Raw genomic sequence first — 18252 nt, 5'->3', positions numbered from 1 at the left:
ATATGGTGTGCAATCTTGATTAATATAAAATTAAAAATATTTGCATAGAACAATGTTTGCATTCAGACAGAAAGTTTTTTGAAATATTTGCAATTACTTTGTAAGAAGGATTTATTAATAACAGCAATAATTACTTATTATATTACTGATGATTAGGATTCAGTTCTTGACAATTACATTCTAAATTAGAATTTTAAGGATATAATGAAAATACGCTACGCACAAAAATACATTTTAGGAAAAATATGAGTTGATTTTTTATGTTTTAAAACTTCTTAATTCATTTAGTAAACATCGTATCCTCGTTGTTTATTGAATCCAGAATGTTGGTGTCGTTTATATAATTATTCTTACTTGTCCACAGAATCTGCTGACTTATCCAGCCATTAAGTAGCTGCAGATCATTTCTACATAACCATTGAACTTCCATTAATTCAGTCTCTAGAGGGTTGTATGTTTATATCATAATTTGACTTTTATAAAAAATGATTATTCTAAATATTATGTTTCTATAAAAATATATTGTGCTTTAAAAATATGGATAATAGTATCAGCCACTCTTTCAGCCACTTCAAAAGCAACCGTTTGTTTAGAAATAAATTATGCAGTTAATGTCATAAAATTCAAATAAATATCAAACGAAAATTCTCAGTTTTAGACAATTCGATTTAAACGAAGTAAAGTAGCATACGATAAAACGCCGAAGGTAAAAATTTACTCTTTAAATTTTTTAAAAAAAGAAAAGATACGAGAGAAATTTAAAAAAAAAATAGTTAAAAATTTGAATAATATCATCTATAATTTAAAAAAAATAGCCTTTCATATAGTATTAATAAATATTTATTACGCATCATTGAGGGAAAAAATGTCATATAATTAATTCTCCGTAAAATTTTACTTGAAGTTTAAGGTTAAAAATAGCTGTGGCAATTCAGTGTAACAAAAATCCATAGACCACATTTGGCGTTATTATCGCTCAAAAAAAAGGTGCCAAATTTCAAAACGCGAAATTATGTAAATTCATGTATATCTTAGAAAATTTTGAGTAAAAAAGTCTAATTTTTTGCAGATATGCTTAAAAATACACCTACTTTAAGATGATGGTAAAAATTTTATAGGTTATAATTCAAAATTTTTTTCGAAAAATCTATAGAAATTATTTAAAAATAAAAATTTAAAAAATAAAACGCAAAAAATGGGTAAATTTTATTTGGAATGAACCAAAATTTCGAAATGTGAGAGAAAAAATCAAAAAAATTTAATAAAAAAAAAGAGATATTAATAAATATTTGCCAAATTCAATTAACATTGAGGAGCTAAAATTTTGAGAGCTAATATTTTAAAAACTAATCGTACGATTTTTACCAAACTTGGTATACTGGCATAATTTGAGTCGTAGAATCGAAATATGTAAAAAAATTGGTATGTTATTTCAGAAAAAGTCCGATTTTGTGTCAAAATACCTATGTTAGAATAGTACTATATATAAATCTAATATATATCCTAAGTCGCGCTTTCGAGACATGAAAAACGTAGTTTGAATTTTGTCTATCGCCCCAGTAGAACGGGAGATATAGCACTGTCCCATTTTTTTTTTTGAGCAGTGTACATGCAAATAAACTGGGCAACAAAAATGTATAAGAGATTTTATTTCATTAATAAAGTTAACATTTTCTACATGCACATTATAATTCTCATTTTATAGCAAACTTAAATCATGAAACATTTCATTCTAGATGAACCTCTCCTTTTGGATATATTTTTGGCTGTCCTTTACCATTGATTTTATAGGGTTAGCATGAGTAAATAATGCATTTATCCATAAATTTTCAAACACTCAGTTTTAATTTAAATGCATTTTGTAGCTAGTTTGTTTAGGTTTCGTGTATCAAGCAAGCTTCTTAATACAGATGAAGACAGATACATTATTAAAAATAGCATCTAAAAAATGAAAAACATGGGGGAGAAAAAAGGCGAAAGAACATTAATAACATTATAGAACCAAAACTTTATTTCCAGCCTTTTTGTCAATTAATTTTACTGTTCTTATTCTAATATCACATACATGGAATGAAAGGGTGAAATCAGAATAAGGATTAAATTTAAAGAAAACCTCAATGAAGAGAGGATTCGTAAACACTGAATTAATTCATTTATTCTTTGATTTAAGCATCTAAAAATTAATTTAAATGTAATTTTGCTGATAGATACATCGATTTTTTTTATATAAATAAAATATTCTGATCCATTCTTTTAACTTGTTCAGTACAGGCATGTCATATATGCATCAGCAGCAAACGTTATATCATGGCCGGGTGTGTCATATTTGAATCAACATTTAGTTCACTCTATGGCCGGGCGTACCGCATTTGACTTTTTAGATAGAACATTTAATTAGCATTTTTTATTGCCACTAGATGTAGCTGTATGTCTGTTATGGTGAAATGTATTGAAACTTAAGTATGTAGTAACTTAAGTAACCTTCATGTACGCATTTACCTACGCAATGTTTTTTTTGGTATTTTGTTTCGGAATGAGAGTGAGATTCGTGGGTGGGTACTGAGCAATGTAATGTCTCTTTAACTGTGTCATTTGATATAAACAAATGCAAGTGTTCTCGTTGCATCGAGGTACTTTTTATTTTTATTTTCGCGATACAGTGGGATAGATATTCTTAGAGAGATTTTTTTTTATTACTCTTAGATTTTTTCCGGCTTTGAGATGAATATTTTTTATCGACAGCGAAACATATTTTTTTTAATGGCAAACGAAAGCAGTATCTAAAGGTAGAATACACACAAATGCTCATTCGTTAGTGTTGAGTGATGTAATGGCTCTTACTGTATCATTTTATATAAACAAATGAACATGTTCTTAATGCTCTAGAATATTTTTAATTTAATTTATTAATTTTTCTTATTTTTATTTTATTTTTTAATCCCGTTATAGTGGAGTAGCTGTTCTATCATTAGAGACTTTTTTATTACTCTTTGAGTTTTCCAGCATTGAGATGAATATTTTGTATCAATTAGCAAAAGTTTTTTTTTTTTTTTTTTTTAAATGGCAAAACAAAAGCACTCTCTGACTGTAGAACATATATAAATGATAAATGAGTCAAATTTGCTGAGTAAAATAGCAGCAGATACTATATTTCTGTGACATATGCAACGTTGGACTTTGCATACATTCATGTTTCAAAGAATATCATACACTGTCTCATTTTGAAACATTGCTTACTTTTCGTTGTTTGCTCGTTGAATTTTTATGAAAAGCAGTTCTAATATTTTAAAATTTTAATTGTGTGTTGTGTTAAATAAAATCTGCGATTGTTTGGATACTTTTACATATATATTTATTTCTGGGAGAAGGGGAAAATTATATTATTCTAGTATGAGAATTTTATAAAATTTATAAGGAAAATATAATAACAAAGCTTTAAAATTAATTCTGACAACTACCTGAATATTCTTCTCATAATGTACCATAAATTGGAACAATTGGATGAAAAATTTAAATTATGCGAATTTCCTTAGCAGTGTGAACTGCCCGTCCCAAGACTACACTTCAGTAACAGAGATGCTCGTCGTGAACGGGTTAAAATTTTCCCCTAGCTCCCTCCCTCACACTAAGAATTCCCCCCCTTTCTACTATATTTTCATACTTGCCAACCTATGACACTCAAAAATCAGGAGATTTTTCAGTGTTAAAAAGACTTTAAATGATAAAAATGTAGTTTTTAATAACGAATTAACTTTAAATAGTAACTTTTAATTCTTAAATGCAAGCAACATAAAATACCTTACACATAAAAAACATTATTACTTGCATCGCTTAAGGAAAAAAAATAATCAGTTTTCATACAAATGTTATAAACAGTGGCAGATTTTGCTTTCTTTAACCCTTCGCGCCGACTGTCACGTATATGTGCCAGCAACGAACACACTTATCTACCGGCCGACACGCAGGCGTGCCAGAGCATTGTTGCGTTTTCTACCGAGTGTCACATATTTGTGCCAGTACCTTGGAACGTTTTTCAAACTATAATTTCTGCCACAAGATGGCACTGTATGTCCATATGGTTTCAGATACATGTACATTAGACCTTCTACTTGAAATGAGAGAAGCATGACTCACATACACGTGCTTTTGATTATATAAACAAACGGGGAACTAAATGTTTCCGAATGGCGTGATTTATGACGTCTCTTTAAATCGCACTTTATTCGCACGTGGTAGTTGTTTATTGAAAATAGAAGTTTTATATGCGCTAAAGCTTTGAGTATTCGGTTTACAGTTCAGTTTTTAGAAAATAATTAGATCTTGTTAGACGTGAATTCTTTCTGTTTTTACCATTGCAATGTCGAAGCGTCGAAAATGTTTAACAGAGCATGAAATAGCAGAAATGATGCAAAATATTTCAGATATTGATTCTGAAATTCTGATATTGATTCTGAAAGATTAACTGAAAGACATTTTCCAAAACTTTGTTCAGAAGAGACTGATAAGAAAACGAGACGACGATGCTTCGTTTGTTCACATTCCCGGAAAAATCCTCCAAAACGGCAAATGAGTTATTACGAGTGCAAGGAATGTAATGTAGGACTGTGTGTAGATCCCTGTTTTAAACTTTTTCATACGAAAAGAGAATTTTAAGTAATATATTTAGTTTTCAGATGTATAATGTTAAAAGTCATAAAATGGTGAGTTATTAAAATAAAATGTGTAAAATATGCATTTAAACAAGAAATAAGGTAATTAAAGTATATATATAAAAATATCTATAAAGCATAAGCCGTTTAAATACTCTATAGAGCATTATTAAACAATGCGTTGATACTTCGGAGATTTCATGGATTTAGGCTTAGTAGCAAAAAAGCCCCCGGCCCTGGAGAGACGCTCGCGGAAGAAACTGCCGGCCTCCGCGATAAGCGCGCGTTTTCGCTACCCGGCTCAAAAGGGTTAAGAAAGAAACTTCATAATTTTGTTCACAGCAATTGCCACGTAGGCTTGCTTTCGTTAATAAAAGTTTTTCTAATGTGTCATCACTAATATTAGATCTAAATTTAGTCCTCGTTTTCACAATAACACTGAGAATCCTCTCACACTCTGCATTACTATGGGGAACTGTCAAGATGGCCAACACATTTCTAGACAGTTCACTATATTTTAAAATTCCATCAGCACCTTTCAGTTTTCCAATTAAACTCCACTGGGTGTCAATCCTAGCTGATTTTATAACTTCATCCAAGTTTTCTAATTGTAAACTGCTGTTATGCAGCTGTTGGAACTGTTTCAATTTTCCCTTCCTTTTAGAACTCCTTTCAATATAATAATAAATATCAATAATGTGTTCATACACATTTATTGGTAAAGAAGCTGCCCCTTTTTCAGCTGCTAAATTTAAGAGGTGACAGGTGCACCTCATAATCTGCAAATCTGAATTTTCCTTTCTTAAGATGCCTGCAAATACCAGTCTTCCAAGCCTACCAATACTGGTGCATTATTGGCACCAAGTGCAGAGGGCCTGCATTTTCTTTTAAAGTTTTAATAATTAGCTGTGCTATATTAAAGCCTGTCAAATGTCCTTTTAAAGGGGGAACAGAAAGTAAACTGCACTCAATTTCTGCAGACTCTGGATTAAAAAAAGAAACAACAATTGGATACAGTTTTGAATCAGTATTATTGCTTCCATCCATAGAGAGGCAGAACGGAGCTGTTTTAATGCAATCAATAACTGAAGATTTATTTTTCAAACCCATTTCTGTTTTGATTCTTGCACTTGAGTATTTCTTAGCGATTTCACTATCGGGAAACATTTTTCTAAATAAAGCTTCAGCGTGATACGATGCATTCAGTGGCAGGTTGTGCTCCAGTAAAAAGGCAGAGAACAGACATTCTGCATTAATAACTTTTTGGTCCTTTGTTTTCAAAGAAAAGTTTAATTTTTCGTTTTTTTAAAAACAACTCATGTTATCCTTGTGTTTTTGTGTACGCACGTTTGAGAACATCCACCCTTCCACTATGCGAAATCGAAAAATCGCAACGACAGGCAGTACACATCGCAAATTTATTACATTTCCTTGAGGAAATAATGGAAGGAAAGTTAACTGTGTACGATTTTTGAAACGCACACGAGTATTTCACCTTTCTCGCAGACGTAACAAAAGATGATAATTTCTAAAACTATTTCCCTAAGGCACGTGTACTCACACAACTCAGGACAAAATGAACGAATTAACTAAAAAACATCCAAATAACAACTTGCTTTGTCCTCACTGGCTAATATATGCCAGCTGACATGTAGTGGAGCTCGATGCCCATTGGAGAACTGGTGAACAACGTTTCTGGATACGTATAATGCTCTCACTCACAAAGCAGAAGTTATCTGATTCGCAAGGTTTTGTTTTAGATATAATGTAGAGAAAATTCATTTGCTTTCAGACGTCCAAAAGCACTTTTGTTTATTCATATAACAAAGTATTATGCCAAGTTGCATAAAAATAGCGAGAAATTTTAAGAATAAAAAAAAGTCGGGAGAAATATATTGTAAATCGGGTTGGCGGGAGAGTGGTCAAAAATTGGGAGTCTCCCGCCTAGATCAGGAGAGTTGGCAACTCTGTACTATTACTTGTTCTCGTGATATTTTCTTAGAGCATAACTGTAATAAAAAGTTTTGTAAATCCTGAATAAGTAATTCTCATTTTATGTTTCAATAGTTAAAAAGTGAAATTTCATGCAAAAATTAAAATGAAAGAACCATAAAAAAAACCCAGATATATGTACCTATAATCATCATAATTCTTTAATCTGCACAACTCCATAGTTTGTAATTTATTGAAATTCTACTACGTAGATTTCTCAATAACTGAATTGCTTATTATCCCAATTTAATTACTCCCTCAAGTGCCTCCTCATTACTCATGTCAAATGTGATTATACTCAAATAATTTTCCTAGGTAATGCAGACGTTTTTGGACCAGTGGGACAAACGGCGTAATTAGTCACCTTGGAGTTCATACAGAAACAAAAACTATTCAGCTTCACTCTGGGAAATCACATATGAACAAATTAACAAAAGACAATAAAGAAAAAATTAACAATTGTGAGTATATAATGGATTAACAAAATTTTGGTTAAAGTAGTTATACTGAAAGCATTTTCTTAAGAAAAGTATTCTAACCTGTTATTTTTCATGACATATTCGAAAGGCCGCAGGAAATCTTTTTGAAATCTATAATTTGCGAATTCACCTTTTTCGATGAACTTCATTGACAACTGCCTTAAAGAGTCCACAGCAAAAAATGAAATATCTTCAATTGGACTGCAACCTACCTAATAAAAAATATTAATACAATGTCAAACTAATGGGGCAGATGGAAATACCAATATAAATACAGAGGGCATTCACAACATTTTGTAATGATTTTGCAAAGATTTATATATAAACAAACCTTAGAATTTTATTTTCTAATGCATTCAATCTGATAGCTCTTTTGTTAAACTATCATATTATATCTTGATTTCCAAGATAAAAGTCCTTTTCTTAAAAGATCGAGATTGACTTTATTTCACTCCTCCTTCACAATCTTCCAGAGTCCATCCAATGTTTTGGGATGCCGCCTATAAAGACCCTGTTTTAAAAGTCCAAATGCACAGTAATCCATAAATGAGACATCGGAGGACTTGCTGGGATGCATTTAAAGTGAATAGCTTCAATTTTTGTTTCATTTATAATTTTTTAAAAAATAGAGCAGTAGATTTGGAGGTATGGCTTGAAGCCATATCCTGATGGAACTTGAACACTGATAAAAGATTACTTGGTTTTCTGTGTTAAGTTCCATCAGGATTGGCTTCTGAAGATTACTTGGTTAAACAGATGGAATTTCTTCTTTAAACATAGGTGTTAAAACATATTTCTGATAGTAATCCGAATTAATTTTGACATTTTTTTCAAGTTTCCTAATTTTAAGTTTTCCATTATACGAGAATCCAGTAATAACCATAAAACCTTTAGATAAACTTTCCCTGTTTTCTCTGAAATAACACAATGTCTTTTTCTCCTCTTTTTCAGTAGTAAATCGATCTTTTTCTATTGCAATCATGTCAAAGCAATTTTCATACTGCAATCTGCACACACTCTTATGCTGAGAAACATGTTTCAGTGTTAGGCGATGAACATAATTTTGTTTTAGTTTTAAATCAGATTTTATAGCTTTGTTCACAGTTTCTACAGAGATATTTAAAGATTTTGCAATAGATCTTTGGAAGGGGGGGGGGTGGATTTTCCGAACATGACATGTGATTCGAGATTTAATAACAGCTGCACGCACCCTTGTCGGAGATGCGTTTTTTTCCTTTTCCCCAATCAGATGTAAACTTTGACATTTCTTTCCTTTCATATTAATTACGCCATTCATTTTATGTGTAGGAATATTAAAACAATGCTTTTCACATCTTTCTTAAATAACTGAATAACGGTACTCTTTGAAAAGCACAAAAATACAGCTTTCGATCCCTTTTTTTTTTCAGCGACATTTTAAATAAAAGAATATTTTTAATGCTACAAACAATAATTAAAACTCATTCCAATTTGATGCCAGTCACGTTTGTATTTTAAAATTAATATTTAAATTTGTGGAAAAAATCATAATCGTTACAACAATGTGTAAACACCCTCTGTGTGTATGTGTGTGTATATGTAACCCACATGCATAATATCATGGATTATCATTTATAGGTCGAAGCTTACCAAAATTAGCATTCATGGCTTTCCTAATAAGCACAATAAATTGAAGCAGAGCAGTTTGAAAATTTTTTCCTACAGCTGCTTTTCTAAATGCACTAATTTTCAGCGACATTTCAGAATGTTGGGTGGTAATTCTTGTGAAAGGGAAGCTTATATTTTTAACAGAAATTTAATTCCCTTAAAATGGATTTTTAATATGCAGCATTCAGAGTGTAAAGTCTAATTTAATATTCGGGCCTTGACTAGGTTTTTCTTTTTCTTTATTTTTTTTTAGGAACCTCCCCCTTACAAAGTCTAGAAATGAAGACTGCAATACTCAAGAAAAGAAGGTGTACCATAAAAGCAATTTTTCTCTTGACTAACTGAGATGCCAGCACGAGTTTCAAACACCTAGCGTTTAGGGACTCGTACTCTGGGCAACGGCAATACATTGGTTAACACTGTATTGACGCTGGTCATGACTAAGATTATGGAAGATTTCTATAGGTCTTGGGTCAGAACCATTTTCAGCCCTTGGACAGTTAAAATTTTTCTATGGTTTAAACAGCATGTTAAGGCCTAAGACATATTTTTCAGAAACAGATATTGCTCACACTGTTTTCTTTTGATAGCATAGCAGGGGTAAAAGAATTAGATTATTCAGAGGAACTTCAGCAAATGTTTTGAATTTTCACAGACTTTGACATCCCACTTGCAAAGAACAACAGAAAAATCATCCGTGGTGCTAAAAGTGAAGATCATAACAAAGCAATGATTGAATAAATGAGACTGGATCACAGTAACAGTGTATCACTGATGGGTTCAATGGTTCAAACAAAATATTTCATGAGGAAATGACTACGAGTGCACATATTTGACAAGCTGGTTAACCAAATTAAAAATTCGTTATAGTAAGATGCAGTTAACAATTTCAGGCAAAAAAAAAAAAAAAAAAGCTTCAGCTGATAATGAAGCAGATGAATTTATTGAATTCATTTATTTATTTGCAGGAGAGACATCTGCTCACCACAATACTCCATAAGGCCTTCACTGAACACAATAACAGCAAATTAATTCAAGAACAAATTACAATGGTGATGAAATTGGTTTTTCCTAGAACAAGGAAATGTTGCAAGAACCCCCAAACGCATCAACAACTTCCACAGAAAAGCCCAAACTAACTGGTCAAAGATTCCAAAGCAAAACTAACAATTAAAATAACAATTTTGGCATGTCCAAATTCTGCAGGAATCCTCAAATGTAAACTTTTAGTAAATGGGAAAAGAACACAATATCGAGCATTTAAAAAAGTAAACACTTTACTCATCATTTATGTTTTAAACTAAAAGAGTATGGATGACACGAATAATGAATGATTGATTTGAAAATTTGCTCCTAACAGAGGCTGGACAGCATTTGAAATCAGTTTGTTTACTGAATGATGCAAAAACTGTCCAGATTATAGACAATGGTTCAGCTCATCTTTCACTTCCAGTTTTTCTATAAGATAATGTCTCTGTCTTATTCCTTCCTCCATCATTTAGCCAATGGGTATTGGGGTGTATGTATAGCGTATCCATTTTAAAGTTTATACTAATTTTTTTTAAACAATGGCAAGATCATTCAATTAAAAAAAAATTAACATAAAATCTGCTAGATGAAGAAAAAGACATGACAGGACATGTATTTAGATATTTTTTAAATCCTTGGCATAACTTATGGCCAGCTACCATCATCATTGGTGATATTCACATATTTGAAGGTTTTTGGCACCACAAGCAAAAGATGAAATTTTCGATGGTGAAGAAACCTAATAAAGATAACAAATAAAGATAATAGTTCTTTATTACAATGGCAATAGACCAATCATCAGTGATCATCATCATGGATTGTAAAAGTACGGATTTAAATTCATAAAATATCCCTACCAACATGAAAGTCATTCAGAAGAAAGTTATGAATAGATTGTTGAGAACGAAAAGATTTCTACTGAGAATTTAGAGAGAATTCTCGATTACAGGAGTTCATCAATGGAACTTTGTAACTGAACAAGAAATTATCTATAAAATTAGAATGAAAAAATATCAGGAACCTCCCCCCTCCAAAAAAAAAACTTTACAATTTACACTAGAAGAAATGTTGAAATGTTTAATAAAATTAATATTGAGACTTTTTTTGGTAAATTTTATCTTCCCTTAAGGTTCTAATAAGGTTAAATTTTATTTCCCTCAATTATTCCATAAACGCTTCATTACTTCACAAGCAACTATTCTGTATTTTTAATTTTACAATTTATACATGCAATCTCAGCAGATTTAACCTGATGATCTAAAATTTGGAAATTTACAAAATACAGAATCGATGAAGTTTTGACACATCCATATTTTGAGACTTACAATTTTATAAATTATTGATAATTAAAAAATTATAAATGTCACCTTTAATTCTTTCACTTTATTAGTTCCACAATGATTCATTTCAGTAGAGATAATTTACAAGGTTAAAAGTTAAAATAGTCTAATGAAACAGACATTTATCAACTCAAGAATATTTCAACAGTACTTGAAGTTTGTCAATATTTTTTTCTTTCTGGCAGGTTTTGAGTAACTAAGTTACCAACAAAATGAAGCCTGGTAATGTGTAATATACTGTACAAAGTCCGAAATCTGGACGTCCATTATCCGGAATGATCTAAAATCCGAACTTCAAAACCACCAACAATGTTTTCTTGTTGGCTTTACACATGCACATTTGATTCCCCCTTCCACACATAATAAAACATATGGAGTGTCCCGATTCTTAATTTCGCTTCGACACTAAATAAAATACCTTGTTACTGAAGAAACAATCAATTCAGCATAAATTTGTATGATCAGTTATTTGGCTCCATTGCTGCGTATTTGCTTGGCACACATCTCAAACCGAAACATTCCACATAGATACATCGTTGATCCGACGCCAACCTGGCGAATTATTATTTATTATACTTTCCTTTCATCACCACATGTTTATCTAAAGATGACAAATTGAGTAATGACTCATGTAGTGTTGCCTAAGCAATTTTTTTTAAACATTAGTAGATGAATAATAGAGTATGGTAACCTTTTATATTGACATTACGCTTGGCGATGATTACAGCTTTAAGTTAAATGCACTAAAAAATGTTGACAAGGGAAAATTTACCAAAAATTTCTTTCCATATGTTAAAAGTAGATTTTGTTAATGATACTCATAGACCCAAAGATTACATTTAGGGCTATTTGAATTAAGAATAATTGATTTGTTATTCACATAAACACAGAACCAGCTCCATGGCTCGTATGGCCGCATCAAGTCACAAAATTTAGGACCCACAGAGACTGCATCAGGCGGTAAGATATCTAACGCTGGCCCTCAATAAGGATTAAGTATATGGTGGGAATTTATTTATTGAGAACTCTGATAAGCCTTAAGCATGTGCAAGAAATAGACATAAATATAATAAATAACTAAACTAAAATACAATTCAGGCTTAATTGTCTCATAGGCAAGATGAAAGCAAGCGATAGAAGCAAGATAAACTTTAACAGAACAACTTGTTGTTAGTTGCTAAGCTCATGATGCACAGCCAAATATATAGTGAAGAAAAGCTAAATTTGATGATGATAGCCGCTAATTTTAAGGTTTTCAGATATCACAAAATAAAGGTGAAATTTTCCAATTAACGAAAATGTAGAGGTAATAAATGAAGATGATATAAAAGAAGTTTTTCATTATGATCTCAATCATCAATCAATTAATGAATGGCGAAATTTATAGTATGGTCCTAATCCAGAAAATACCGCTACCGATGGTGAAGAAAGTGACAGAGAATTTACTGAAAAAAAGAAAATTTCGAATGACAACTTCATCAGAATTCTCAAAATAGCAGTTACAGGACTCAACAATGACTCAACAATGTAACTAAACAAGAGATGATGTCTGTCTACAAAATTAAAGAGAAAGTTTTAGCACAAAAAACAAAGCAACTGACATTGAAAGACATGTTTAATAAGGTAAACAAATAAATATTTAGCTTTTCTTTTGTAAATTTTGCTACCTTTTAGATCATGATTTCATATTTTAAATTTTATAACTTCTACATGCCATCTTACTAGATTTAAACTGATGATCTACCGGAAAAATACCAAATCCGGAATCGCCGAAGTCCCGAAGAGGCCGGATTTCGGACTTTGTACTGTATAACTAAAATTTCCTTTATTATGCACAGAGTTATACAGCACCTATAACACCATCTGTATTAAATAATAAAAAAAAAAAGTTTCTGCAATTTATACTCATCTGCAATGCAAGAAGGAATAAAGACAACTGAGATGCAGTCAGAGGGAAAGACTACCACTTATGAGTAATATTTGTTTGTGTCCTTTAACCCTCTGAGTGATGCAGGTTTTTGGATCTGTCATGAAGACCTGTATTTAAACAGCATCTATTAGCAAAATTTGTATGACTATTCATTTTAGTCTCTAATTTCATAAACTTACATTTATTAAGATGACATTTACATTAGTAAAGAAAGTAAGAAAGCAAAAGATCTTAAATTATAAGCTAACATGTACCAGTGGACAAAAATTCTCATGACCAGAGAAAGCTGGTCATGGTGCTCAGAGGGTTAAGGCAGAAATCATTAACTCAACCTTAACGTATTTATGTCCTTTCCAGTATATATTTGGTCTACCGGAAAGTTGTGTCCGTTTTTGGAATAAAACAAAATACAATTTTTTCATACCGTCAATAAACTTAATACTAAATAATATAATTTCAATATTATTAATGACAAGTTATTATTACATTATTATTACAAGTAGCCAGAATGACGGCAACTTGTATGTCCCATTTTTGAAAAATGTATCTTTTGATGCCGAAAATTGAGACAGTGCATGTTTGATATCTTCTTCATTTTTGAATTTTTCGCCCTTCGAAAAATTTTATAAGGACAAAAACAAGTTATATTTGGAGGGTGTAAAGTCCAGGGAATATGGTGGATGAGACATAATTTCCAAGCCTAGTTCTGCAATTTTTTTACGAGACTCCAAAACCGCATACGGATTGGCATTATCATGATGCAGTATGATGTCTTTCCTATTGAACATCGCCGGCTTCTTTTCTTGGACTGCTGTCTTTAAATTATCCAGTTGTTCAGAATACTTCTCTAAATTGAGCTTTTTGTTCGGTTTTAAAAGTTTATAATGTATTACATATTGGTCCTCGAACACTATTCAGTGTCAAATTTGGTTCAGAGGTGGAGGGGCTAGGTTTACCAGGTTCACCATATGCCATTTTCCTTACTACGTTTTTGTAGGTAATCCACTTTTTATCCCCAGTTATCATCTGGTTCAAGAAGGGCTCGATTTTGTTTCGAGCAAAGCAGAGATGTGCATATGATGACTCGATCATCCAAATTCTTCTCACTTAATTCATGTGGCACCCATCTTGAATATTTCCACACTAATCCTATCTTCTGAACATGGTCCAAAATGGTTTGCTGAGCTGAATTAAGCCTTTCTGCGATCTCCAATGCTCTCAGAAAAGGATCTTGCTCCAACACGGTCTTAACAACATAATCATCAATCAAAGATGGTAGCCCAGGTGGCTTATTAGAAAGGTCGAAATCACCGGTTTCAAATTTTTTGAACCATTTTCTGCATGCCCTATCACAAACTACCTTCACCAAACATTTTCAATAAATTTCTATATGCTTCTGTAGCATTTCTTCCTTATTGAAATTCGTAAAAAATACAATGGCGTAAATGAATTTCATCAGCAGTACGCTATCAATTCACATTTAAGACTAACATGAAGCAATTTGGTTTCAGTTAATTTACTATGTCAGAATACAGTAGATTATCCGCGCCTGCCGCACAAAGTTTTTTTCTTTTTTTAACAAGCGTAAGGCAAAGAAAATAAAAATGTTCACAAAACTGAGCAAAACGTTAAATTTGCTAACATCGTGCTTATTTATGGCAAAAATATCACAGGCCTTCTCGGAACCTTCCCCCCTGATGAGTAAGTGATTTTTTACACACCCTTGCAGTGCCCGCTCCACCGCCCTCTCTCGTCTTAATCTTACTGACACATCCACTGCCTCCCACTCGCCATTGTTAGTTTAAGCCTGATAGTGTTTGCAAACCGGTCGGAGTTAATTTCTTATCTTTTATTGTGTTCAGTGCTTGTGCTTTTTGGTTTTGTGTTTTTCGTTACCGATTTAAAATGTCAAGAAAACGAAAGAAGATTGTGTTCAGGATTGTGCAAAAACTACAATGAATTTCCAAAGTAGCAAATGGTGCTACTAGGCAGCAGATGGAATTGGATTACGGAATCGCGGAAACAACAGTGCGTGATATTCTAAAGCAAAAAGACAAACTGGTGAACTTTGCATCAATGTCGGACAGTGCTTCTGCAATGAAAATGTGAAAAACTATGAAGGGTTACCATTGATGAGCTAGACACGGCATTGACAGAGTGTTTAGCTCAAGTTCGAAAAGAGGGTACTCCTGTAAATGGTCCTATCATTGCGGCGAAAGCAAAAACTTTTTTGAGTTTTTAGGCCTGAAAGGAAATTTTGATGTGCCTTCTGGCTGGTTGACTCGTTTTAAGCAGCGACATGAAATTCGAGAAATTGGACTTCATGGGGAGAAACTTAGTGGTGACCAACATGCAGCCGACGATTTCCACCATGAATTTGAAGAATTTGTTTTAAAAGAAAAGCTACCTTTTGAACAAATTTATAATGCCCACGAATCGGGACTTTTGTGGAAATATCTTCCCACATGCATTTTAGCATTTGAAAGTGCAAGTAAAGCGGCGGGTCATAAAAGCAGCAAGGAAATGATCACTATCATGTCTTGCAGTAACGCTACCAGTAGACATAAACTTAGACTTGTTTTCATTGGAAAGTAAAAAAAACCGAGATCTTTCAAAGGCACAAGGATAGAAAATTTGCCCGTTGTTTACTTTAACCAAAAAAAGGATGGATGAATCGAAACATTTTTCAAGAATGGTTCGAAAAACCTTTGTTCTTCAAGTGCGTAAACATCTTAAATTGAAAAACCTGTTTGAAAAAGCTGTACTATTGATCGACAACGCACCTTCTCACTCAGCAACAAGCGTGCTAAAGTCTTCTGATGAACAAATTTTTGCAAAGTTTCTCCCCCCAAACGTTACTGCGCTAATCCAACCCATGGATCAAGGAGTCATTGCAGCAATGAAGAGAACATACCGAACCAAGCTGCTAATGACCAAAATTGAAGAAGTTTATGATCTAAAAGAGTTTTGGAAACACTACACAACCTTGGACAGCATCTACGATATTGCATCTGCATGGGACTCAGTGAAACCATCAACCCTCATAAAATCATGGAGAAAACTCATGCCCAATGTTGAAGCCAACAACAACCTAACCCCTTTGAGTTGTGAAGAGGAGAATGAAGATGTAGACACGCCCACGGCAACTCTTGCCGATATGGTGAAAACAGTTCCGGGTGGTGAGAACGACAATGCTGAAAACATTAACGAGTGGTTGGAGTGTGACGCCAACGAACCTGGCTTCGAATGCTTGACAGATGACGAAACTGAAGAAAGCAAGGGGAGAAACCGAAAATGAAGGACAGCGAAGTGAAGGCAAAGAAGAGCCCACTGTGCAGGTGCAGAAGACTCACCAAGCGGCTTTGCAATAATTCGACGGACTGCTGAGCTATTTGGAAGAACAAGACGATGCGGAGTTGGCCGAGAAACTTATGCTACGAAAAATGCAGTCTCGGATCAAGAGAAAATGCTTCCAAATCAAGTAGCAAACACCAATGACCGATTTCTTTAAAAAGGTGTAGTTTTACAGTTACGCTTTTGTAATTACATAATTTTGTAATTACATTACAGTATTAAAACAGTATATATGTATTAATTTTTCTGTGTATCCTTGATGCCTCTTGTAAGTACAAAGCATTTTTGTTTTCATTAACAAAATGCATTTTAGGTTAGTTTTGAGTGATATACTAAAATATTAAGCGTTAGTTAAACATTTTCTGTTTATTTTACGTTTTATTGTATATAAAATTATTTTTCAAAGTTGGAATGACTGTTTTCTCTTTTGCTATACCCGTTTTTAGCTTTTTTCGGATTATCCGTGACTTTTGTTATCCACGGCTGCCGCGCCACCCAATTCCGCGGATAATCGGGAGTGTACTGTATATACATTAAGTGATAAAAATAGAGCGCCGAACGTGTGCCAAATAAACATGTGCTTATGTGTTAAAAATAGTCATCATAAAAATGGGCAAACTTTCCAGCAGACTGAATATATTTTTTGTGAACTGAGCTCACTCATCACCATACTAAATACCAGAATTTTGGATCAATTAAAGCTGACATTAACTAACAAAAACAATAAAATGATAGTTCACTGCATGAAACAGAAAAATGAATTCATATATAAAAAATTTTTACTTTATTAAAATGTTCTCCAATTATTTCCCAAATGCGAGACCATTGCAATCTTATTCTGTTCATATTATAGTATGATATTTCAACAATCTTCTGTAAGCTGAATATTCTTGGATGGTTTGGACTTGCCAATTCTTCTAATGAGACTTGGCATAAGGCTTTTACAAAATCAACTATTGCATAGCCATCTAAACTAGTAGACCCAGTAAAAATCCTAGAAATATAAAATTTATATAGTTTAAAGGAAGTCTAAAATTAAAAGCATAATTTATTAACATGAATACTGGACAGTCAAAATCAACAACACACTGGACAGTCAAAATTACATGTAACACTTTTTAATGACTTTATTTACCCCAAAATTCAAATTTCCTAGCTTTAAAATTTTCAGTCAAAATTTTAAATGATAGGCAATTAGTAAAGAGGAATTCTGTACCACGAGAACTTTTAAAAAACAATTTTACAACAATTAATTAAATTGGATTTCACTAGAATTTATGAAAACCAAAAAAAAGAGAACTAAATACCTAAATAAGCTCTTTTTGCTTCTACTTGCAAAAAATTAAAACATTACTTTCTGAAAATTAAAAATGACACCTTTGTCAGCCAATCACATATTCCAAAGCATATAACATTATCCGAATTTAATTAAACTTCTTGAACCTTTCAGATGATGACAACGATTTGTTGATTTTTAGCCGCCTTGCCATGCTCTAAGATGAAGAGCAACTAGTATCTGAATATCAATGAATTTATGTAAATTATATCCACATAAATTCTTGAATATGTAAAATAAAATTTACATATTCAAGAAATTTGTTTATACATTTGGAATACAAAAAGGAAAAAAAAAGTACCTTTCTTAAGCTACATAAAATTGCCATATTTTGCTGTCTTTTAGCACTCAGGAACAGTACCTAGACTAAATGACTTCTAATTGTAGAATATGATTTATTAAACATAATTAAAGAGAAATAGAAGAACTCATGTAATAGTGCTTGCACTATTATCAGAAACTGGGAAGTTTATGAACATAAATATCAATTTAAAAA

General features: G+C 32.4%; 1 protein-coding gene across 3 annotated transcripts in view; it reads right to left on the bottom strand.

The window, feature by feature from the left end:
- The window catches only part of Sec71 (ADP ribosylation factor guanine nucleotide exchange factor Sec71), a 142900-nt gene that overhangs the window by 32890 nt on the left and 91758 nt on the right, over positions 1-18252 (bottom strand). For all 3 annotated transcript variants that reach the window (XM_085809346.1, XM_035353086.2, XM_035353087.2), the window contains exons 22-23: positions 17204-17414; positions 7181-7332 (exon numbers count right to left, since the gene is read on the bottom strand). In XM_085809346.1, coding sequence (XP_085665472.1) covers positions 7181-7332; positions 17204-17414 — 363 coding nt within the window. The remainder of the gene's footprint in view (positions 1-7180; positions 7333-17203; positions 17415-18252) is intronic.

This window comes from Stegodyphus dumicola, chromosome X2, assembly GCF_044657685.1.
Source record: "Stegodyphus dumicola isolate Sdum_Otavi_A_Nest chromosome X2, ASM4465768v1".
Classification (NCBI taxonomy): Eukaryota; Metazoa; Arthropoda; class Arachnida; order Araneae; family Eresidae; genus Stegodyphus; species Stegodyphus dumicola.
This window is presented reverse-complemented; position numbering and strand designations above follow the sequence as displayed.